Genomic DNA, 24,849 nt, shown 5'->3' with positions numbered 1-24,849 from the left:
AGTGCCATCAGGTTGCAAGAATATACAGTAAGAATGTGTGTCACTGGACACAGAAATATATGCATTCCATGACCTTTTTTTACATGGATCCTATGGGTGACATCTTGTTGCCACTGAAGTCAATGGGAGTTTTGCCATTGACTTCAATGGAGCCAGGATTTCACCCATTAAATTCTATCTTAGATTGGAAAACGTGACTTATAACAAAAGACTTAAGGAACTCAATCTGTTTATCCTAACAAAGAGAAGGTTTGATCCCAGTTTATAAGTACCTACATGGAGAATAGAAATTTGATAGTAGAAAGCTCTTCAATCTAGCCTGCAAAAATATAAACAAGAGCCAATGGCTGGAAGTTGAAGCTAGACAAATCCAGCCTCAAAATAAAGTGCAAATACTTAACCTTGGGAGTAAATAATTATTGGAATGACTACTCCGGTATTGTGGTGGGTTCTCCATCACCAGACATTTTTAAATCAAGATTGTAAATACACTCTCTCTCTCTCTCTCTCTCTCTCTCTCGTTCAAACAGGAATTAATTCAGGGAAGTCCTGTGGCCTCCTCGTTATACAGGAGGGCAGACCAGATGATCACAATGGTCTCTTCTGACTTTATAATCTATCAATCAGCATTCAGAGAACATAATGCCTGGCACTATATAAATAGTGTAGACCAATGGATTAAACATCATTCAACATATAGCAGTGGTGGGCAACCTGTGGCCCGCAGGCTGCCCACGGCCCATCAGGGTAATCTGCTGGCAGGTTGCGAGACAGTTTGTTTAAACTGACCATTGTGAAGAGCTGGATCACAGAAACCCCTTTGGGAACTGCCAACTGATGTGCCAAGATTACTTCTGGCCCTGCTTTCCTGCCCTGGCAGCTTAGGACTCCAGCACCCTGTCTTGCTGAGCCAGACACGTCTGACTACTCGAACACAGACCCAGGATCTGAATTACTTGCCTCACAGATGCAAACTTAACTGAAAGCAGCTTACAGAAGTGTTCTTGTCTTTAACGCTCAGATGGGGACTAAACACTCAACTCCCAATGGGGACTAAACCCCAAATAAATCCATTTTACCCTGTATAAAGCATATACAGGGTAAACTCAAATTGTTCATCCTCTATAACACTGATAGAGAGATATGGACAGCTGTTCCTCCCCCGGGTATTAACACATACTCTGGGTTAATAAGTAAAAAGTGATTTTATTAAATACAGAAAGTATTTAATTAAAAGTATAAAATTAAAAGGATTTAAGTGGTTTCAAGCAGTAACAGACAGAACAAAGTGAATTACCAAGTAAAATAAAATAAAACAAAACACACAAATCTAAGTCTAATACAGTAATACAATGGAATACAGATAAAATCTCATCCTGAAAGATGTTTCAATAAGTCTCTTTCACAGACTGGACACCTTCCTAGTCTGGATACAATCCTTTCCCCTGGTACAGCCCTTGTTCCAACTCAGGTGGCATCTTTTGCATAAAGACAGGAATCCTTTGTCCCTCTGAGTTCCCTCCCCCCCCAATGAAAAAGCACCAGGTTAAAGATGGATTCCAGTTCAGGTGACATGATCACGTATCACTGTAAGACTTCATTACCCATTTGCCAGCACACACTTATACAGGAAGATTTACAGGTAAACCAGAGCCATCTGCAGTCGATTGTCCTGGTTAATGGGAGTCATCAAGATTCCAAATCATCATTAATGGCCCAGGCTTTGCATAATTACAATAGGTCCTCAGAGTTATATCTCATATTTCTAGTTTCAGATACAAGAGTGGTACATTTATACAAATAGGATGATCACACTTAGTAGATTATAAGCTTTGTAATGATACCTTACAAGAAATGTTTTGCATGAAGCATATTTCAGTTATATTAGCATATTGTCATAAAATCATATAGAGTGCAACATCACAACTATCCATAAACACAGCTGCCTGCAGCTCCCAGTGGCTTTGGTTTGCCGTTCCGGGCCAATGGGAGCTACGGGAAGTGGCAGCCAGCCCCTGCCACTTCCCACAGCTCCCATTGGCCAGGAACGGCAAACTATGGCCACTGGGAGCTGTGGGTATCTGTGCTTGAGGACAGTCAATGTAAACAAACTGTCACATGGCCCGCCAGGAGATTACCCCGATGGTCCGCGTGCGGCCTTCGTACTGCAGGTTGCCCACCACTGACATATAGTATTATACTCATGTTCTTAACCTCATGATTTTGTGGTGGACCCCATTTTGAGGTGATACAAGGGAAGCAGAGAAAGGATTTACTTTCTCTAGGCATAACCCTTTATTGCTGGTGACAGCTAATTCCAGTGCCTGCCACAAAGTACACGAATTGTCCAATACGGGGCATCTTGGTAACAGTGCACCCAAAGGGCATAAACTCAATCTTCTCCAACCTGCAGTCTCACAAACATGCACTGGTTGTAAGGGATGTTGCTCTTTAACAGCCAATGGCTAATAGCCAGTTAATTATCTTTTACTGACAGCAAGTTCCAAGCCAAAAAATGGTTGTCAATACAATATGTATGATTATTACAACAAAGAAACAAGTCTCCCTGAGAAAAAAATATTTCCAATTCATTTTTTTCCTGATGCTTGAAAAAAAAGTTGTAAGGAGATGTCTCATATTCCTGCACAAACTAGCCTGTGACTGCAACTTGGCCATTGGCCATTCACACTTAAAATGTCAATGGCCAGCCGCACCACGTTTAAGTTAATATTTACATGCTAAACAATGTATGAATAGTGTTATCAGTTAATCACTGGTCTGTGGTTGAATAAAGGAAGAAGGTCTTTTTTCCCTTTGTGTTTTGTTTTTCCAGTAATGTTTGCTTCTTGTTTCACTGTGAATTGACAACTAGAAAAAAACAGTGGTTTGTTTGAAATTTTAGTGGTTAACGTCCAACCATATTTGAGGATTGAACCTAATTTTTTACTGCCATCATAGGACATCTGAAATTTTATTGATAGCTATTGTGGCTCTTTGAAAATGTCCAAGAGACTAACACTGAATGAAGTAGTTTTTTTGGATGTAAAGCACCTACAATCCAAAAATCATTAGCTGGTGTTAAAAGGCCAAAGTCTGCATGGATTAACGTTCCTCAGAAATAGAACATTTTGCCATGAAAAGTGTCTTTCTGATACAAAAAGAGGACAATAGTGATCCAGTGCTACTGGAATTGCAATTTGTCATTTTTATACTCATAACTTCTTTAGGGCTGGTCTTTACTAAGGGGAGATCAACGCTGCTGCAATCGACACACCAGGGGTCGATTTAGTGGGTCTAGTGAAGACCCACTAAATTGACCGCAGAGCGCTCTCCAGTTGACCAGTTGTACTCCAGCTTCCCGACAAGATTACGATAAATCGATGGGAGCGTCTCGTGTCAACGCAGCACAGTGAAGATACTGGGGTAAATCGACCTAAGATATGTCAACTCCAGTGGATTAGGCCTCAGCTGGAGTATTGTATCCAGTCCTGGGCACCATATTTCAGGAAGGATGTGGACAAATTGGAGAGAGTCCAGAGAAGAGCAACAAGAATGATTAAAGGTCTAAAAAACATGACCTATGAGGGAAGATTGAAAAAATTAGGTTTGTTTTGTCTGGAAAAGAGAAGACTGAGAGGGGACATGATAATAGTTTTCAAGTACGTAAAAGGTTGTTACAAGGAGGAGGGAGAAAAATATTTTCTCTTAACCTCTGAGGATAGACAAGAGAAAATGGGCTTAAATTGCAGCAAGGGAGGTTTAAGTTGGACATTAGGAAAAAACTTCCTAACTGTCAGGGTGATTAAGCACTGGAATAAATTGCCTAGGGAGGTTGTGGAATCTCCATCATTGGAGATTTTTAAGATCAGGTTAGACAAACACCTGTCAGGAATGGTCTAGATAATACTGAGTCCTGCCATGAGGCAGGGGACTGGATTGGATGACCTGTCAAGGTCCCTTCCATTCCTATAATTCATGTAGCTGGAGTAGCGTCCCTTAGGTTGACTTACCCTGGTAGTGAAAACAAACCCTTAGACATTTCAAGATGGTTTAATTTTGGGTACTGTGCCACTGAACCATTATCTCAGCAGATAAAAGCTTTATATTATGTACTCGTATTTATTTCCTATTCACAAACCCATTCTTAGATGGCTACATAGATCGATTGTTGGACTCTGGGGCCTTTCTCAAAAATTCACGCTGGTGTAATTACATAAATGTATTAAATTGGTGCAAGCCTCCAATATAAACATGCTCCACTTGAACCAGTGCAGTTCAATAGGTAACATATGTCATGGGATAAGAAAGAAGGTCCCCTCAGGGATCTATAACTGGCTAAAAGATAGGAAACAAAGGGCAGGAATAAATGGACAGTTTTCACAGCGGAGAGAGGTAAATAGCAAGGTCCTCCAAAGACCTGTTCTGGGATCAGTGCCGTTCAACGTATTCATAAGTGATCTGGAAAAGATTTTAACACAGTAAATTAAGCTTTGTTTAAAATATTTAAGACATTTTAGCTAGTTTTGACTTTTCTCATTGACATTATGGAAATAATATTGCATGTACCTCAATAATATCCAGGTCAAACTGGCTTCAAACTTTGCAGATGATACAAAATTACTCAAGATAGTTAAATTCAAAGAATTACAAAGGGATCTCACAAAACTGGATGACTGAGCAACAAAACACATTAAATTCAATGTTGATAAGTACAAAATAATGCACATTGAAAAACATACTCCCAATTATGAATACAAAATGATGGGTTCTAAATTAGCTGTTACAACACAAAAAGAAATCTTGGATTGATCATGGGTAGTTCTCTGAAAACATCTGCTCCATGTGTAGCAGCAGTCAAAAGCAAAACCATGAGCAAAGGGATATAGATATTAAGATAGAAAATATAAATACCAGTATATAAGTCTATGATATGCCCACACTTTCAATACTTAGTGCAGTTCTGGTTGTCCCATCTCAAAAAAGATACATTAGAACTGGAAAAAATACAGAGAAGGGAAACAAATATGATTAAGAGTATAGAACAACTTCCATATGAGGAGAGATTTAAAAGACTGGGACTGTTTAGCTTAAAAAGAGAGATGACTGGGGGGATATGATAAAGATCTAAAAAATTATGAACAGGGAGAATAAAAAATGTTATTTACCCCTTCAAATAACACAAGAACCAGTGGTCACCCAATGAAATTAACAGACATCAGGTTTAAAGCAAACATAAGAAAGTACTTCTTCACACAAAGCACAGTCAACCTGGAGATGTTGTGAAGACCAAAAGTCTAACTGGGTTCAACGCAAAATTAGATAAGTTCATGGAGGATAGGTCCATCAATGGCTATTAGCCAAGATGGTCAGGGATGCAACCCCATGCTCTGGGTGTTCCTAAACCTCAGACTGCTAGAAGCTGGGATTAGATGATAGAGGATGGATCACTCAACAATTGTCCTGTTTTGTTCATTCCATCTGAAGTATCTGGCACCAGCCACTGTTAGAGAACAGGCTACTGGGCTAGATGGACCATTTTCTGACTCAATATGGCCATTCTTTATGTTCTTATTGATATAAACAGGATGGGTGTAAGCCCTGCTTTATTCTAGGTCAGTGCATTTATATTAGGAATTTGTATTGGTTTGACCGCATTGATGAAGTTATCCCAGTGCAAATTTCCTTAATGTTGACAGGTCTTTAGCAGAACTTTTCTGAGCTCCAGCAATCACTCCTTGTTAATTTATTGCTGTCATTTCTTGGCAGCCAGTTTGACCCAGGTATTATTGGAGTACATTCAACACTATATCCATCATGTCAATGAGAAAAGTCAAAACTAGCTAAAAAGATCTTACATATTTTAAACAAGGGTTAATTTACTGCTTAAAATGAGGAGGACTGGGGGTAGGGGGAAGGAAGAAAAATGTATATCATTATAGTTTTGGGTTGTTTTTAAACTTGTGACTCTTGGACATAGTAAGAAAAATCTCACTGTCTGGCCGAGCTAAATACCCTGTCTGTATTATCTATACAGGAGGGCAGGGCGTGTCATTTCACACATCATTTCCAATGAGCGGCACGAACCCCAAAAAGTTGTGCAAACTTTATTTTTATTGATGTGAAGTTAAGATTAGTATAATTTCAATTCATATATTTTCCATTCCCCACCTAGAGGAATTGTTCCATCATGGAACAAGCAAAAGTTAGGCCTGGTGGGCAGATGAATAGAAAACATCAAAGGAAAACCGAGGTGCTGCAAGAGCTGGTGTGGGTGGTTTAGTTAGTAGCACCACAGACTTTGAATCTGTACTGATCTAATGCCCCAGCATAGTGCTACAGGACACTACTGTTGGGACATTCTAGGCTCACCTCAACTGGTGTAAATTGGCATAGCTATCAGCCCCATGGAACTGTGCTCTTTTGCCCCAGATGAAGATCTGGCCCTTTCATCTTTCAGATGTAACACAAGATCAAGTGCACTTTTGATCATTTGCAAAAAAAAAAGGTCTAGTTGTTAATAATTTGCTATCCTGGACACAATAGTAGTTAACCTGTAGAGTCTATGTCATCCTGTATTTTTCTGGATACCAACAGAACTGAGTTAGCTGCTTCTCTGCAGGTACTTGGTTGCCCAAAGGTACTTACAGGTATTTTGACTTACACATATAGGTGTTCTATTTGTATCTGTATGATGCAGATGCATAACAACTATGCCTGCTTTAACAGCTCCTAAAGGGCACAATTGGTTTTCTGTCCAGGTTTTCATACTGTGCCTATCATCATAGCATCTGACTGATTTATAGGATACAGATTCTATCATTTGTTACGTGAAGTTTTTGAATCTTTAAAACACGTGTATGAGTGCAACTGTTGTAATTTTGCAAGTGCAGATGTGGAGCTTATGTTTTCCAATTCATATATTTGTTGGTGTAAATACTGCTATATTACAACCCAATGGACTGGATTTTAATCTCACTTACATTGGTTTTCAACAGTGTAGCACCTCTGACTTCAATAGATTTACTGCTCCTTTCTACCAGCAAAAGTTCAGAAATAAGACTAGCATCTTAAAATGCTGAAATCACTTTAAAGAATCTACATGGATTTCATATTTAACACTCAAATTATTTTGTTTTTACCTCTGCCTCTTTTTCAGACTAGAAGGAGAGAGGGTATGAAATGGAGTTAAATTAACATGTTATACATGTTACCACCGCTCTTTTCTTAACTGCATCCTTTTCTTCTCCACACTGGGATGAGATCACCTAGAGCAGTACTTAATGTGGGAAGCACTTCCCTTGATTCCAATGGGGCTCTGGGATGAGCGGTGTGCTATTACAGGTGAGCAAGAGCATCAGATCCTAGCCTTTGGAACATATCTTCCCACCTACCAGATTAGTTGTCAAATGTACCATTTAATAAAAAGTAAGAAATATAATGTAATTTAATATTTGTCAACAAAAGTGTAAAGAACATTCAGCTGCACTGTCTTAAAATCTAAAAACCTCCACCAATCTGGGTACAACAGGGAAGCTAAACACTGGATTTTGTTTTTGAGCAGCAGGTACTTTAAAAGCATCTGTTTACATTAGGTTCTAGATCTTGGGAAAAACTCTTCTCATTCCACCCTGACATATTGCCAGTCAGCCAGCAGTCTAATCTGGAGGATGGACTTGGTTCTAGCTCCCTGGAGACTGGCCAGTTCATGCAATCATTAGGCTTCCTCTAAAGCAATGCTCACTGAATGACTCTGGATCACTTTGTTTTTGGTTTACGTACCTGCAAATATCACCATCAGTCCCACTGACTGGGATTTCTGTGCATTCCCCGTTGTCTATAGCCCACTGTTGTCCAGCTGCACAGCAAGTTTCAATTAAGTCCTTTGTGGAACCTGAAAAAAAGGAGAAATATGGGATGGTTTTGTGAGGAGAGTTTGTTTTTAATTGAAAATAGGTTTCAAATAAGAGGACTTCTGTTGGCTAAATGCACAGCTTGAAAATTCATTGATCAGGACACGCAGATGAATGAAGATAGACATAGGGATGGATTTAAGTGGCAGGGAAAACATATGGAGCCCCCTGGCTGCCCCTATGCATAGGAGCCGGAGAGGGGACATGCCGCTGCTTCTGGGAGCCGTGCAGAGCCACAGCATGCGTGGAGCGGGGCACGCCCCAGATCCCGCTCCCTGGTGGGAGCTTGAGGGCTGGATTAAAACGTATGAAGGGCCAGATGTGGCCCCCAGGCCGTAGTTTGCCCACCCCTGGTCTAATGTGTGGTTAAAGGGCTCCCACCATATAACCCATAATGCAGGTAGACCCTCCCTGACCTAAGACTCAAATAGCTTCTGAATTCTTTCACCCTTTTTCCCCGTGAGGGAAGTAAAAAGGTACCAAAGGGGTCTGTGAACTATGCGTCCATGATTCTGTGATGATGGTGTCTGTGTGTGTGTGTGTGTCTCTCTCACTCACTCACACAGGGCCTCTGCTAATTTGGTCCAATGGGAAAAACTCCTTCCTGATCCCAACGTAAACGATTGATCAGACTCACAGCATCCCGAACACACAGTGTCCATACTACAACTACAGAGAAAGATAGAGGGTGCGCAGCTGAAGGGGACAAAAGTTCCCCAATAGATTTAAATTAATGGAGAAGAGCAAGGGGGCCCAATCAGTACTCAAAGCACCCCTCTGGATGGTTAATAGGAACGGTCAGCTCTTGGCGAAGGGGCCCAGCCCTACACTCCCAAGCATGCACTCTCCCTCTTCTTTCTGGCCTATCTATCCTACTGCCAGTCTGACCAAACTTCCTCCCCAGGGAGATGGGAGCGGGGTGTCATTTGGGTTTTCAGCATTTAGAAGACAACACAGAAACAGCAATCTTCATTCTGTAAAAAAAAAAAACAAAACAGTACAAATTTAGTTCTCGGGACTCAATCCTTCTCCCACTGAAGTCACTGGGACTTTGTTTATTGACTTAAATGGGAGCAGGAACTGGTCCTGTGTCTATCTTTAAATGGTTTCCATAGCCCTGCAATGAATGCCTGCAAAGCATCCAAAGTTTAATCCAAGGTTGTACTTAAACCTATCTTCGGAAAATGAATATCTTTAGAGAGTGAACATTCCAAAGATATTTAGTGGTACACAAAACAAAGTATGTACCAAGCCCTCAATAGTTTAAAATTTATGTAAAGATGCATCTCCACTGGTATACTATGTTTCCTAGCTGGTTGTGTTCTGGTATGTACACTATGTGATGGGCATTTTGGGAGGACAGATTTGTATAACCTATAAGTAGATCATTTACTCCATACTAATTCAATATACCTTTCTTTGTATTACATTAATAAGGAACACAGGCAGGGTTACGTAGTAACAGCCTCTGTTCTTGGTCTGATAAGACAAAGAAAGGGGTGAACATTCCATCATCCAGCATGGACATATTGGAGCATACATTTTCTTTTAAGGAGACAACTAGAAGATTTAAATGGGAGGAATGCCATAATTTGTTTGAAGATAAATCCATCTTTGAGACATCCAAAGACCACAATAAAAATCACACTTGATTCAGTTCTCAGATGGGCTTAGTTTGTTACCAAACTGTTTACATGTAATGGTGACTCCCCCTTCAGTAGTCACCATTAAAGAAGCACGGGAAAAATTAAATAGTGGCTGCCTCTGTGCAAGAACTCTTGCCAAAGGTGGGAGAACAGTTAAGAATTAATATAGAAAGAAAAAAGGATGAAACAGAGTCTAAGCTTACGGCCTTACAAATCCAGACTATACAAGATTTCCAGACTATGCAAGATTCCGCTGGGAAAGGGCCCAGGCGGAGACCACACAGGCAGTAACTAAAGCCCAACCCTATACTGGAAATAACCCCTTGACTAACCCTAACCCCTCGGCCTGCTTTTTATGTGGGCAGAAGGGACATTGGAAAGCCAATTGCCCAAAAGTCCAGTGCAAATACTGTAAAAAGGAGGGACACCTTATCAAAAACTGCCCTATGCGACCCCCTAGGCAGTACCCACGGCAGGAGGGAGTGCCTCTTCCTGCTCCACCGCCCCCTAATAAATAGTGTCCCTATCCCCTGCTTGGTTGACACGGGAGCTTCTAGCTCTACTCTAAGGGCACAAGATTTCTCCACTGTGCCCCTTTCTTCCAAAGTTGTGACTGCAGTAGGAATGGGAAATGCTCCCATTCCCCACTCTGTACCATTTTGGGGTTTTTTTGGTCTCTTTAACCGACATGCATTTCTTCTTAGTCCATGTTCTCCCGTCAACCCATTAGGAAAAAATTTGTTGTGTGAATTAAATTGTACAATCTGTTGTACCCAAATGGTGTGTATCTGGATATGCCTGATCCCGCTCACAATAAGGCCCTGGCAGTTTTTTAGAGGTACACTGTAAGGAGAAGACTGACCCCAGCCCTTCCTCGTTGCAACAGGAACTGTTGGTTAAGGTCTCTCCCTCCCTGTGGGCATTGTAAGCTGATCATGCTGACCAGGTTGGGCACATTGGATCTGCCCGGCTGGCTGAAATTTGCCTGAACCCAGCAAGACCACTTCCCAAAAATATAGTTAAATCCTTCCTCTCAAACTATACCGAGGAAGGAATTTTATTGTGTTGTTTATGCTGTTGTTCTCCCTATTTTATTTATTGTTTGTAGCCCTGTTATTATTCTCTTTTGTAGTGCACCGATGCTGAGGGGTTGTTGTTGCCTCAGGGAAAGATTGTGTTGAGTCCAGCCATGAAAAAAAAAAAATGTTGATCGTTGAACAGGATGTAGCTGAATGTGGTGTGTGTATGTGAATGGGTGTGCGTGGATAAATAAAAGGGGATTTGGTCGGGAGGCCCATTCTCCTTGCCAAATTGGTAGTGAAACAATGCCTGTGCCCATAAAAAAAAAATAATAATGCAGCAAGAAAAAAGGATCGGGCCCAAACAAACGGCAACCGCGGTTTAAGGAAGTAAGAGAGAAAAAAAAAAGTTAAAAGTTGACTCTGTAGTTATTAAAAAAAATTAAGCAGTAAAACTAAGTACAAATGTTAAAAGAAGGTGTTATAAAAATAAAAATCTTGGTTTCTTTAGAATGTCTGTAAATAATCAGCACTCTTGGTGTGTATAATTTTTGTTTTATAATAATTGGTGTTTTGGGTTGTAAAAAATATATATATACTTTTGCCAGAACACAAAACTAAACAAGAAAACAATCCAAAGTTGTGGCTGCAACAGGGCAGTCAAGGCCAGGAGAATGGTAAAAAATTTTGAATCTGTTTTGGTAACAAATAGCAGATAGAAACCATTAAAACTTGACCTGCCTACAAAACAAATACAGAAAAATATGGGGAGTAATTTAAGTAATTCCTCAGTTTTGCCTGCAATCAGCAAGGATATTTGTAAATAAAAAAATATTTTAAGCAAAATAATTTTATTTAAATGTTTAAATGTTGTAATTGCAAGATTTGACCGTAAATAAGGTCACAGACCCCATCCCTTGGACATTAAAGGCTAATAAGACTTTCACTCAGGTTAAGCATGTTCTGGCCTGAGCATTGGCACTGGGCCTCCCTGATTATAAGAAACCCTTTACTCTCTATTGTCATGAAAAAAGGAGGGGATGGCCCTAGGGGTCCTCACGCAAACCCGTTGCATATTTTAGTTCCTCTTTGGACCCAGTAGCTGATTGCTTCCCTCTGAAATTTTTTGTCTTTGTATGCTGCAACCTCTTTCTCCAGCTGCGTCCCCTCATGACCTGGCACTATTGCAAGAGTCAGCGTCTAAAAAGGAGAAGGACGGATGGGGAAGAAATGGGTGTTCTCCACACCTTGTGGTGCACTCCAGATGGTCATCTGGTTGCGCCCCGGACTTTGTTCCCCTACCTTGCTCGCGTGGCCCATGGTTTGGCCCACATGAGAAAAGGAGGGATGATTGCATCAGGGGTGTGGCATTGGTTTGCCTCAAAATTTTTAATCATGGCTCAACAATATTGTAATCCTTGCCCTATTTGTCTGGCACACAACAGTGGAAAACCAGTCCAGACTAGACCTGCAGCTCACCCCACTCCATGAGGACCCTTTGTAAATATTCAGATTGACTTTATAAACATGCCAAAATGCTGTTCTTATCAGTATGTGTTAGTTTTAGTAATATATTTTCTTATAAAAAGGCTTATGCCAAAACGGTTGTGAAGCTTTGGCATACTTGTAAATAGTAACAGTGAATGTAAACCTAATTTTACTGGACAAACTATAACTAAGTTATGTGCAGCTTCACAGATCTAGTATGGCCAAATGCACTTACAAGGCCACTTCCAACGCACTCAGCCCTTATAAAATTTCTACCAGGGCACCCAATGCAACTATCAACAGTGCCCTGGCTGGCTTTGGCTCAGGTGAACATTTATTTAATAGATGACACAATGCGTAATTATCTCCAGGCACTAATAAAATGTGTTAAGTCTTTTTAAATACAGTAGCTCTGCTGCTTGCTGAAACCAGAAGACTGGGTGTACATGGAGGTCCACCACCGAGGAACTGCCCTGGCTCCATGCTGAAAGACCCTTATCAAATCCTGTTAATTACCAACACTGCTGTGAAGTGCCAAGAATTGACTACCTGCCCATGTTCCTCACTGTGATGACTCTCTGACTAATGATTGGTCTATCTTTCCTTCTGGCGTTGTTGCTCTTTCTGGACGGCAGGAGTGAAGGACAAGGTGAAAGAACTGGTAACTTCTCCTTTGTTTGCTGACAGACCCACTGAGCCTTTGAATTTTGCTAAGAAAACAACCTCTCCACCTGGGGACATAATAAAGCCTCCAAGCAAGCAAGGTGATTGTGCTAGTAACCTCTCCCTTGCTGCCTCACTGCTGGACAGCTAAGTGAATTAAGACTACGAAATCTTGAAGAATAGCTTGCGAAAGCTGGCCAAAACTACCTGAAAATGAGACTTTTAATGTTCCTTAGCCTCTCCTCTTTAATGAACTTGGGATGGGGATGGAAAAGTAATATTTTCTAAATATTTCTCCAATTAGTAGCCTTACTTGTAAGCTCACTGCTGACACCACTAGTAAATAATCAAACATATACCCACAGGACTTGTCTAACCACGGGAATATTTTTCTACTTAGAGACTATTTCAGTAACCAACAACATAGCCTGTACCCTGTTATAGTATTTTCTCTCCCATATAACGAACCTAAAGCCTCCTGAAAAGTATACGAGTGTATAAGCAGTTGTGGTTCTTCTAGGAAAAAGAAACCCAAGGGGGTTCAGATGGACCATACTTAATGCCAGGCTAGGAACTATCAAATTTGCCCTGCCCTTATCCCACTTCCAGATCACTTCTACCTGCCCAATTGCTCCTGAGGGGCTACCCTTGGGTTGGTATAGACTTGGGGTGCATCCTCCTACCAAAGGAGGGATTTAACTGGCTCCTTGCGGGACAGGGCAAATAGTGCCGCTCCTGTCTGAAATATTTACAAAAATCAACAGCATAATGAAAATTGGGCCAATTGGCCCAGGACATAGGCTTATCTCTGGGGCACAAGTAAGCAGTATCTGGGCTGGAGTGGACGAATTACATGTTGTCTCCACCCTTAGTTCTTTAACCCAAGATTTACTGCTAAAATGCTCTTAAGCATTGCTGAAACAGACATGGCAATGTGGGATAAAATGGATATTGGGATTTATTCCCAGTTCAGGTGATTGCCGTACAGGTGAGGTCCCCTGGCCATGCCAGGCTATTCCAGAACTACTAGACGAATCCCATCTTTCCCTTGCTCCCCCCACGGCCTCCCCTTTAGTTAAGCCTCCCGTAGTAACTCCATCCCTCAATATCTCAGAAAATCATACCCGTTCCGAGCCCCAATCAGACCCATATTTACCCAAGACCTCGACTATTATACGGTGGCCCAGACCCTCTTCCTCTAGTGATTTGTTTTCTTATTGTTTATCCAAGTTAGTTTTTTTCATTACAGGGCCAAGTGTATGAACGGTATGTTAAATGGAATGCGTTTGGTATGGTGTATCTTAGTTACCGTAATATAACCTCTTATGTTACTTATACAAGAGAACCTGACCAAGCTGAGATTTACATAGACACGTGGGACACTGACCATGATACAGACCTCGTGTTAGTCCCAGGCACTTGTTGGCCACTTACTGAAAAGGGTCCAAAATGTTTTGTAGCCACCCGTGCCACCGGAACTAATGTTACAGTTGAAAGGGTATGCTTAGCCACTGTAGGATTTCTTTGTGTTCAGAATCTCCCCCTCACTGCAAATATCACCTGCACTCTACTTCAATATACCCCTTCCCATTCAATTAACACTTCATTGGCTAAGGAGGGCATTCAGGTTCAAAGCCAACAGTTATGGTATGAGCCTACAAAAAAGCCTCACATATCAGGATTTAAATGGACAATCCTAAATGCCACTTTAGGAACCATCCATTTTTCTTTTCCCCTCACTCACTTTCAAATCACCGCCACTTACTCTAACTGCTCTAAAGGCACAGCCATACGCCTGATGGAACAACAAGCTCGACTTAAAGATAGCAGAAAAAGGAGAGATATTGTTGATACTTTGCTGCACGGTGCTAACACTGCAGCATCAGCTTGGACTGTTTACAAAACACAGGAACATGAGGGTCATCTGGGACAATTAGACCAGGCCACAGGATTTATCTCTGGGGCTCAGATTACTGAGGAGAAGGCCGGTATAGGCGCACTCCATACTATTTTGGCACTAAGCATTGTTACCCAGGACCTGCTTAAGCAAATGGTCCATCAGGCTACTGTATCAAGAAAGGCATTGCAGTGGGATCAGGTGTGTTCAAAAGTACAGGATTATCTCAATACCATCCTTTTCTCTTTACGTAAGGACCTTGAACAGCAGCGTTGGCCCACTGCCCTTACTAATACATCTGGTATACCCCCCTATTTGTGGCCATGGAGACATACCTGGAAGTTTTCTGAATGGAAGTGTTGGCGCTCACAGTGTTCCTTCCGGGCTTATGGACCCGTGAAAGGATTTTGGGCCCCCACTTACCGTATTCTCCCAGGCCCTTGGGGTGGTTGCTTGTGGGACTGGGTAATTCATCGAGATGTTTGGGAAATTAAGCCCCCTGGCGGTCCTAACCACTTCTTAATCGGTGCCCCAGCTATAACCCCTGACCTTTGGATAGGTCTAGGTGATCTCTGGACCTATTGGCCCTTACAGCCTCCACAACTACAATGCTTTAGAAAACTACACCCCAGAGAGGTGGTAACTGTCCATCACCGGGTATGTTGGGAGGGTCCTGGTAACCTACAAGACTTAGCCTCCCATACCCTTGTGTCCGCCAATAGCAGTTGTGTCCATGTCAATTCATCTATTATCTATGATGTGGCCTTTAACCTCCACACTAACTCAGGTACTCATAATATTTATTGGCCCGCAAAAAAAGATTATCAGGTTTATTTGGAGTTTCAGGTCCCTTTCGACTGGACATCTGTTGTCCCTGACAAATTTCACTCATTGTTATCTCTTCTGCCAGAAATCCGATCTATTTCACAATTGCAAACTCAAATTCATTATTTAGAAACTGTTTATCAGGAAGCTATGAACGCCCTCCAAACTGTTCGCTTAGTATCTTCCCTCTGTGTTAAAAGCGACATTCTCTGCCAATTCACAAAAAGTGTTCAGTCACCCCATCACCCCTGGTATGTATGGCTCCTCCTTGGCATTAGCACGTTTACTGTTGTGTGTATCTGCTGCTGGTGTTGCTGTTGTTGCTGGTCACATTGCACATGCCCTTGTGCAACTTCCCGTTCCTATACCCCACCACAGTTAGTACCCCTTAACCCATTAATGGAATCGACTTTAGCCAATAAGGATCGCCTGCATTATGCCACGCTAAATGCTTCCTTAAAAGAAGCCACCTATGCCAACATTCCAAACTTAAAGAACCCTCATCAGGAGAGCCAGGACTTAATGGATATCCAGAGTGAGGAGTTTGATGCCATGTAAGACAAAGGCATCAAAAAGGAGGGAGTTGATAGGGAACCCCCCCGACCCCACCTTACCCAAGGCCCCAGGTTTTTTTCTGAGAATAAAGTAAGAGTAGGCCCTTAGCTAGAAGCAAGAGTTTTAACGCCTGCTAAACTTGTTTTTCTGTACAAAGGGCACGCTGAGGCAAAAAATGTGGTCAGGGCCCCAAAAAGAGGAACTAGAATTGGATAAAGGGGAACCAGAATATCTGTTAAGTTATAACAGCTTTTAGTTTATTATGGTTTATTAAGTTGCTTGTGTGGGCGTAAAATATAACTCATGATCATTTGACCAAAGGTACACCAATAGATATTTTTGGGTACAAGTTCCTCAAAAAGGCTCAAGCAACGTGTAATAGCTTAACCGCAAGTAGGAGAAAAACACCAGGTGTCAATGACCTAACACTTACAAAACTTTCTATAGGGAAGTAGAAAGAGAGCAGACTTGCAAATTAGCTCATAACCGGTATATTAATAGCAATTGTTTTTAGCAGATGGTTAGAAGATGTTATTGTATTAACCAAATAAGGTATCATCGGATGTATGAGTTCATATGATAATTTGCGGTTTTCGGCTTTATAAACCCAGGTATCACTGCTGTAAGGTAGAGCGACTTCCCCTTGCTAGGGGACTTTGTCGTCTCTCCGTGCATATGCAAGTATTCTCTGATTAATCAATAAAGGAGCCTCAGGCTGTCTGATCAACTCAACACGGTGGTGGTCATTTTCCACGACAGAGAGGAGATCCATTACAACTTGTGCATAACACTACATAACAGATATGCATGAGCATTTCCTTGATCTACTGCACGTGCACGCCTCAGTGTTGCTATGTTTCATTGAATTATATGATATGAATGAAATTTAACACAGAAGTAGTAAAAAGACCGTGACAACAAACTGTGAACAAATGTTCTTTGTCATGGTCTCTGGAAGCTAATAGGATTTAGCAAGGGTTTTGTTTTGTAGATTTTGACAGATGAAGTGTTAAGAAATTGTTTCCACAAAGTGGATTAAAGTTTTCTCATACGACGTTTTCCTGGAATATAATCCTAGAGCTGAATTTGATGCTTTAGTTGGTTTAAGACACAATAAAAAGGCTCTGAGAGACTGTAGCGAGGCAGTGTGATTCCCCTCTGGCCCAGAGGAGGGAGAGCCCAGCTGGAGGCCAGAGTGGGTGGGGCTAAGGAGCTCTGAGCCCACCCCTCAAAGGGTCAGACGCCGACCCGGAACTATAAAGGCCGGCCCTAAGAGCTCAGTGAGACACCAGCAGCCGGAGAGAGTAGACGTCCCGCAGGGAGTTCGAGACTGGGAAACACCTGAGGACCAGGCCACCCGCCCAGACTGGCCTGAGCTTCCCCGCTGCCACTACCTGGAGGAGCCCCCGGAGCTTCCCCGCGCCTGCTACCCGGAGGAGCCCCCGGAGCTGTCCTGGACCGACTATTCAGAGGAGTTGCCAGACCTACCACCTAGCCCCGGCCGCGACAAGCCCATGCTCGTGGACCCTGCAGAGGCCGACATCAGGACCCAGATAGATCCCAAGGGGGAGCTCGGAAGTAGCCCGGGAGCAGCCGACCCCAGTCTGGCTGCAGCCATACTGGAACCTATGTCAGTGTGTTGCGGCCAGGATCCCCACTGACTGAGCAGCGGATCATTAGCCACTGCTACGGCCCTGGGCTGGGACGCAGTGGAGTGGAAGGGCCTGCATCCCCCCTACCACCCCAGTCCAGGGTGGCAGACTCCCCCTCTCCCTGGCCTGAGCCCGAAGCCAGTGTTTGCTGCCCTGCCCTGACCCAGGGCCGGGCCTTTAACTGTTATTGTTGCTCAGCCCTGCCAAAGGCCTGAGCCCCTTGCCCCGCAGGGCAGGCGATTGCTGTGAGGACTGCCGGGCTAGTTTCCCGGACCCACCGGTGCACAGTGGGCCAGCGTGGCTCCCCTCATCCCCCCAGAGAGGGTGAAGCCCCGGTCTCACTCGTGTACAAAGACATAGTGCTGAATCGACTGATAAGCTGATGTAAAACACAGGTGTAAGATGTCATAAAAAACACGGAAGTGTGGAACATTGCGCTATTTCATACATTTTCCCTACTGGATTAACATTTAAACAGTAACGCTGAGGAATAAGTGAAACACAGTTTACACTAGCCAATTTTCAATGTATCAAACATACGATTTTATAAAATACAGAGGGAGGACTCTCTTTAGGACAGAGACAGTATTTCATTGTGTCCGTACAGCACCAAGCCCATATCTGGGGTCTTGCTGTGTTACTGTAATGCAAATAACAAAACAATATTAATACTGGCCATCAAAGTGGTACTAGATTGCAGGGCTTGGAGCTTGAGGACTGGCCCCAACCCCTGACACCTACTGGCCACTGGCGTGCCACATCTATTAAGAAGGTCCTTGCATTGGCTAGTGGGATACCACCTTAGAAAAACAAAGGGTGCAAGCAGGTACCCACCTCCCTACTCAACTCAATGATCCCCAACAAGCCTGCAGCAACAAGTAGCACTTCTGCTGTTGCGCTGGCTTGTGGGACCTACCTAGGTAAGAAAGTGACCAGCTATGTACTTTGTAGTGGGATTTTGAGGTTTAAAGGATACATTTTAAGGGTTCCAGTGCTATGAGTTTAGAATTCTGATAAACATGCTGACGAAAATTGCAAGCAAAGCATATTAAAACAAAATCAAGAGTTATGAAAAGAGATAGTGGAATTTTATTCAGCTTGAATAGTGGCACATCTTGTCCTTTTCTTTGGCTAAAAAATGATACCCAAATTATTTTTCAAACCATACTTTAAGTGCTTAATTTGCAAAGAGACTGAGAATGCTTTCCACGCCTCGTTAACCTTTCCAGGCTATATTCTGGTTTTAACTAATTACTGGAGGTTACCTACAGATGGAAACAATAGGATGAAAGCATTCCACAATTTTATCTGGCTCCTGAAATGTGGGACTTTCATGGATGGCAATGGAAGTTAGGCAGCTAAATCCTGAGCACCACTTCAAAAAGTGTTGGGATGTATTTGTCAAAACCGTAACAAGGTTCAAAAAAGAACTAGATCAATTCATGGAGGATAGGTCCACCAATGGCTATTAGCCAGGAATGGGCAGGGATGCAAACCATGCTCTAAAGTGTCACCAGCCTCTGTTTGCCAGAAGCTGGGAATGGGTAAGAGGGGATGAATCTCTTGATGACTATCCATTCTGTTCATTCCCTCTGAAGCACCTGTCAGAGGACAGGATACTGGGCCAGATGGACCATTGGTCTGACCCAGTATGGCCATTCTTATGTTCTTCTCTACCAATACTCAGGTGAGTAATACTTATATAAGAAAGAGGGAATTCAAGACTTCTTGCTCTATAATGGCATTATCAACAACTTTGTTGCTCTAGAATCACAATAAGACTCATTAGGGGCCAAGTGTTTTAAAAGTGTCAAAAGGATATGAAACAAGAATGGAAGAAATTGAGCTTTTGCTTGATTAGAGACCTGCAATATTCTGGTGTATTACATTATTACAATCTAATTAGTAAGAATGATTCAATACGCACTCCATGTAATAGTCTGTTGTGCTCAGCAACCAAGAATATGACGCACAAGTTGTAGTCTTTCAGTTGTATAGTTTTTCATTATTATAAATCTCAGTGTTGGTGCCTTGTTTTTTGCATGTCAGCTGTAATGTTAAAATGGAGCTTATTCCAGTATACTGAGTTTGCTGAAAAAAGTAAAGTGACATCCTTTTGTCTGCAAGTTTGCAAAAGGGTTCTGTCTCTGGTTAGGGTATTGTGTCAAGCCATACTATACTTCTTCTAAAATGTAATAATATTTATTGACAGACACTGACATCAAGGGCTAGAGTTCAAAACATCTGGATATATATACCACAAGATTAACAATGAAGTAGGTCTATAAAACAGAGAGCCCATTCTATCATATACATTTTTGTGTGTATTAAGCAGAATTTGTGGAACTATATAGACCACAATTGTAAAATATATTTAGATTGATAACATGAGAACTCTATATAGCTCCAGAGCATGTATGCTAAGTAACAAGAACATGAAGGATAAAAAACACCTGTTGTACATTTCATTTAGACAGTTTACAGTGCGTACATACAAAAGGTGCCAGTTTTACCTACAAGAAATAAACAGACCCTCCTCCATATCAGCATTATTCCCTTGTACTGCTTCACACTTACTACAGGAAATAACTTTAATACTGCAAATCCTAAGGCTATCTCACTCCAAACACTTATTTAATTATCTAAGGCACATGAAATCTTAAAAACCATCTTTAGGTGATGTTCAATATTAGATCCTCATTTACAGACATTCTGTAGGTTCACAAAGTTGGATTCCTTGGATTTCCTTAACTTTAGGGTTTCTGTCCACATACTCAGCTTGTACACAGCACTGCAGAACAAATTCTACTCCCAAGCCGTCTTTAAAATGCTGGTTTTGAGACCAGCTACCAGAGCGTTACATTTCAATCATCATAAAGAGAACAGCAGACAGGGAGAAAATAAGAGAACCTGAATGTTCAGTTATTGGATTTAATCCTAAGGGAGGAAAATAATCAAATTTCATGCCTTTTTGTGCCCTTTCATTTCACATGCTTTATAGATGATCCTGGTTAACACACATAAGTTTGACTTGGCTATGCAATGTTTGTAAGTCAGGTTGCCAGCTGAAACATGATTTCATAATAATCAAGCAATACGTATAATTCATGAGATGGTAAATTGAGAAGAAGGCTTGTGTTCATGTGAAAGTCCAAAGCAGAGTAGAGCATGAAACAATTCCTAGAAATCTGCCTCAGCTCCAAGAAAATTGCACATGTTAAATTCAAAATTTGGTCTTAAATCAAGACAGTAAAACTGGTGCAGAAGACGAAGAGGACTTTCATACTTTAGTTTCAGTGGTTTATTTTGATTTAGCTCAAACTTCTTCCTAAATGTTATACTGCTACAGCGCTTAGAGTTGTAGTCTGGTTGCATCATGTTCTCATTCTCCTCTAGGGGCCAGGCTTCCCAGGCAGACTTCATCTCACATGCTGCACCATGAGCAAGAGGGGCGGTGCAGACTGGGAGATTTAGTTCAATCATGCACTAAATCATCCTATTCAGGAGAATGGGAGTTTTAGGCACTCGTACCAGGCACCACAGTGACAATTCCAAATTGAATTATTTTGGTTTTCAGCCAAAATATTTTGGTGTTTGACTTCACCAAAAAGTTGAAACGTTTCATAGAAAAATACCCCATTTTCCAGACAGCTCTAATAAATGCCAAGGAAGAAGAGGAATTATTTAGGGTGGCATGTGATGTGACTTTCTCTTATTACAGCTGTGTGAGCTGAGAATAAGACTAATCTTGTGGGCTGGGGCAGAAAGCTTCCTACAACCATCCAACAGGCAATTGAAATCTACCTGAACTTTTTGTTTCAGCTGAAAACCTGTTCAATCACATGAATGTCTAAACTATCCTGTGGATCAGTTAGACCAGGCCAGATCTTTCTCTCACTGCATCTGAGAGTAACTTCGGTGAAGTCACCAATTCTATACTGATGTAAATAAAAGGGGAATCAGGCTCCCATATTTGTGCAGACACAAAAGAGAGCATGGGATCCTGAAAAACTACACCAAACTGAAGAGTCTACATTATATCTGCAATTGATGCATTATGTTAACTATGTTAAAATACACTTGAGTTTTGATAGCTTTATTATGTATAGGAGTTATTATAAGACATGAGAGGGATTGTATTCACAGTTAAATGACACAGCAGATTAAAGTTGGTACCAGATAATTATTTGACACTGATGTAATACAAATTTTTAAGTCTACCCTTTCCTAACTCCCTGATATATATAAAATATATATGGAATTTCTATCTATATATAGATAGATAGTGTGACAAAGTTCCTCCTCTACTTTGGTGGGTCCTGCGCTTATTGGCGGATTTCCTCGCCTCAGAGATCTTCCCCTCTGGTGGAACCCCGAGTCTGGGTCAACTCCTCCTGTGTCTGATCAGGAGTTGGGAGGTTTGAGGGGAACCTGGGCCCGCCCTCTACTCCGGGTTCCAGCCCAGGGCCCTGTGGATTGCAGCTGTCTATTGTGCCTCCTGTAACAGCTGCATGACAGCTACAACTCCCTGGGCTACTTCCCCATGGCCTCCTCCAAACACCTTCTTTATCCTCACCACAGGATCTTCCTCCTGGTGTCTGATAAGGCTTGTACTCCTCAATCCTCCAGCAACACGTCCTGTCACTCTCAGCTCCTTGCGCCTCTTGCTCCCAGCTCCTCACACGCGTACCAGAAACTGAAGTGAGCTCCATTTTAAACCCAGGTGCCCTGATTAGCCTGCCTTGATTGGCTGCAGGTGTTCTAATCGGCCTGTCTGTCTTAATTGGTTCTAGCAGGTTCCTGATTACTCTAGTCCAGTCCCTGCTCTGGTCACTCAAGGAACAGAAAACTACTCATCCAGTGACTAGTATATTTGCCCTCTACCAGACTCCTGTACCACACTCGGGGCGGCTCTAGGCATTTTGCCACCCCAAGCACAGCAGGCAGGCTGCCTTCGGCAGCTTGCCTGCGGGAGGTCCCCCATCCCGTGGATTTGGCAGCATGCCTGCGGGAGGTCCACTGAAGCCACGGGACCAGCGGACCCTCCGCCAGGCAAGCCGCCGAAGGCAGCCTGCCCGCCGCCCTCACAGCACCAGCAGAGCGCCCCCCGCGGCCTGCCGACCCAAGCACACGCTTGGCGTGCTGGGGCCTGGAGCTGCCCCTGACTGCACTGGTCAGGGTCTGTCACAATGGATATATCTATATAAAACCAAGCATGGAAACACACTGTTGGTTAACATGGTATTTCTAGTTTCAATATACACGAATACAGTAGAACTCACTAACCTATACTTCAATCTACAGAATTTATAAATTATAAACACAAAAATTAGTAGTCCACACCTATAGCTCAGCAAACACTCAATATCAAATGTGCTGTACTGAGATGCTGTGTTATTAAGCTCTGATATTTACAAAATACGTTATACTTCATTATGACTCATGAATAATTAAAAGTAAATTTCAGCTATCAGAATAAATGAACATTTTCCAATGCATTATCTTTGCTTTTTAATATTGCATTTGATCTCTTAATCAGAAATTTGCAAAACTGAATAATTCACAATAGCTCCCCTAGTCATGTGTGTGAATTTGTGAGATTCTGACATACATTTCTATGTGTCTCACACGCACGAGACTAATAAATGAAGATAGCAAAGCTGAACTCTAAACTGGATGGATGGAAAGAGTGTGTTCCATGTGATAGAAGACATCTGAAATTCTTCTAATTTCCAGCAGGCCTTGCCTCCTTTTGTCTTTCATAACACTGAATGACTGATTTAAAAACAGTTATGCATGTATTTACTGCTATGCAATATGCATGAAAACATGTACATATGGTATTGCTAACACCATACTCTATTTATTATCCTTTGTGCACGTCTGATCGTTCACGGATCACTCTGATATACAGTAATAGCTGAGTCGTTCGCTTAGCCTGTACTATGAAATGTCAATGTCTCCTAACTTGTTTTCAATTTAGTAATTTATGTCTTGCAATTATCAATCTACATCAATCTGAAGAGAGGAACTGGCCTATATTTTGGCCAGCTCTCAAAATTTCATGTATTGTAATTTAGACACACTTAGAACCTGATTAAAATGTCTGGAGAAACACTTGTTTCCTTTCTGAGAACTTTGACTACCACTCAATTGTGACTTCCATCTCAAAAATTGTTACAGCTAACGATCTGAGTCAAAGTTCACTGATGTCTATAGGAATCCTTGCGTTAATTTGAACAGCCTTTGTGTCAGACTTAAAGTCTTTTTTCCCCAAATATTATTTATTTACTACCACCAAAAAAGATTGGTCTTTCTGACATGAACTCACAACTTTTTGTAAGTTGTACATCTTTCAGAACAGTGAAGTTACATCTCAAATATTACAAAGGTTAAAAAAACCCTAAAGTTTTCATCTATTTTTTGCATTGTTGAATATTCAGATTTTTCAAATAAAAACTAGACCCTGGACTTCAGAAAAGCAGACTAACTCCCTCATGGGCAGGATCCCCATGGAGAATAACATGAGGGGGAAAGGAGTCCAGGAGAGCTGGCTGTATTTTAAAGAATCCTTATTGAGGTTGCAGGAACAAACCATCCTGATGTGTAGAAAGAATAGTAAATATGGCAGGTGACCAGCTTGGCTTAATAGTGAAATCCTTGCTGATCTTAAATACAAAAAAGGAAGCTTACAAGAAGTGGAAGATTGGACTAATGACCAGGGAGGAGAATAAAAATATTGCTCAGGCATGCAGAAGTAAAATCAGGAAGGCCAAATCACACTTGGAGTTGCAGCTAGCAAGAGATGTTAAGAGTGACAAGAAGGGTTTCTTCAGGTATGTTAGCAACAAAAAGAAAGTCAAGGAAAGCGTGGGCCCCCTATTGAATGAGGGAGGCAACCTAGTGACAGAGGATGTGGAAAAAGCTAGTGTATTCAATACTTTTTTTGCCTCTGTCTTAACAAACAAGGTCAGTTCCCAGACTACTACACTGGGCAGCACACCAGGGGGAGGAGGTGATCAACCTTCTACGGAGAAAGAAGTGGTTTGGGACTATTTAGAAAAGCTGGATGAGCACAAATCCATGGGGCTGGATGCGCTGCATCTGAGGGTGCTAAAGGAGTTGGCAGATGTCACTGCAGAGCCATTGGCCATTATTTCTGAAAACTCATGGTGATCGAGGGAGGTCCCAGAT

The 24,849-nt window shown here is 41.9% G+C and overlaps 1 protein-coding gene across 3 annotated transcripts in view; it reads right to left on the bottom strand.

Moving 5' to 3' along the window:
* FBLN2 (fibulin 2) overlaps positions 1 to 24,849 on the bottom strand; it is a 202,261-nt gene that overhangs the window by 57,867 nt on the left and 119,545 nt on the right. For all 3 annotated transcript variants that reach the window (XM_030570266.1, XM_030570265.1, XM_030570264.1), the window contains exon 3: positions 7,780 to 7,891. In XM_030570266.1, coding sequence (XP_030426126.1) covers positions 7,780 to 7,891 — 112 coding nt within the window. The remainder of the gene's footprint in view (positions 1 to 7,779; positions 7,892 to 24,849) is intronic.

This window comes from Gopherus evgoodei, chromosome 7 (genome assembly GCF_007399415.2).
Source record: "Gopherus evgoodei ecotype Sinaloan lineage chromosome 7, rGopEvg1_v1.p, whole genome shotgun sequence".
NCBI classification, from domain to species: domain Eukaryota; kingdom Metazoa; phylum Chordata; order Testudines; family Testudinidae; genus Gopherus; species Gopherus evgoodei.
Note: the sequence above shows the minus strand (reverse complement) of the source record. Positions and strands in the feature narration are given on the sequence as shown.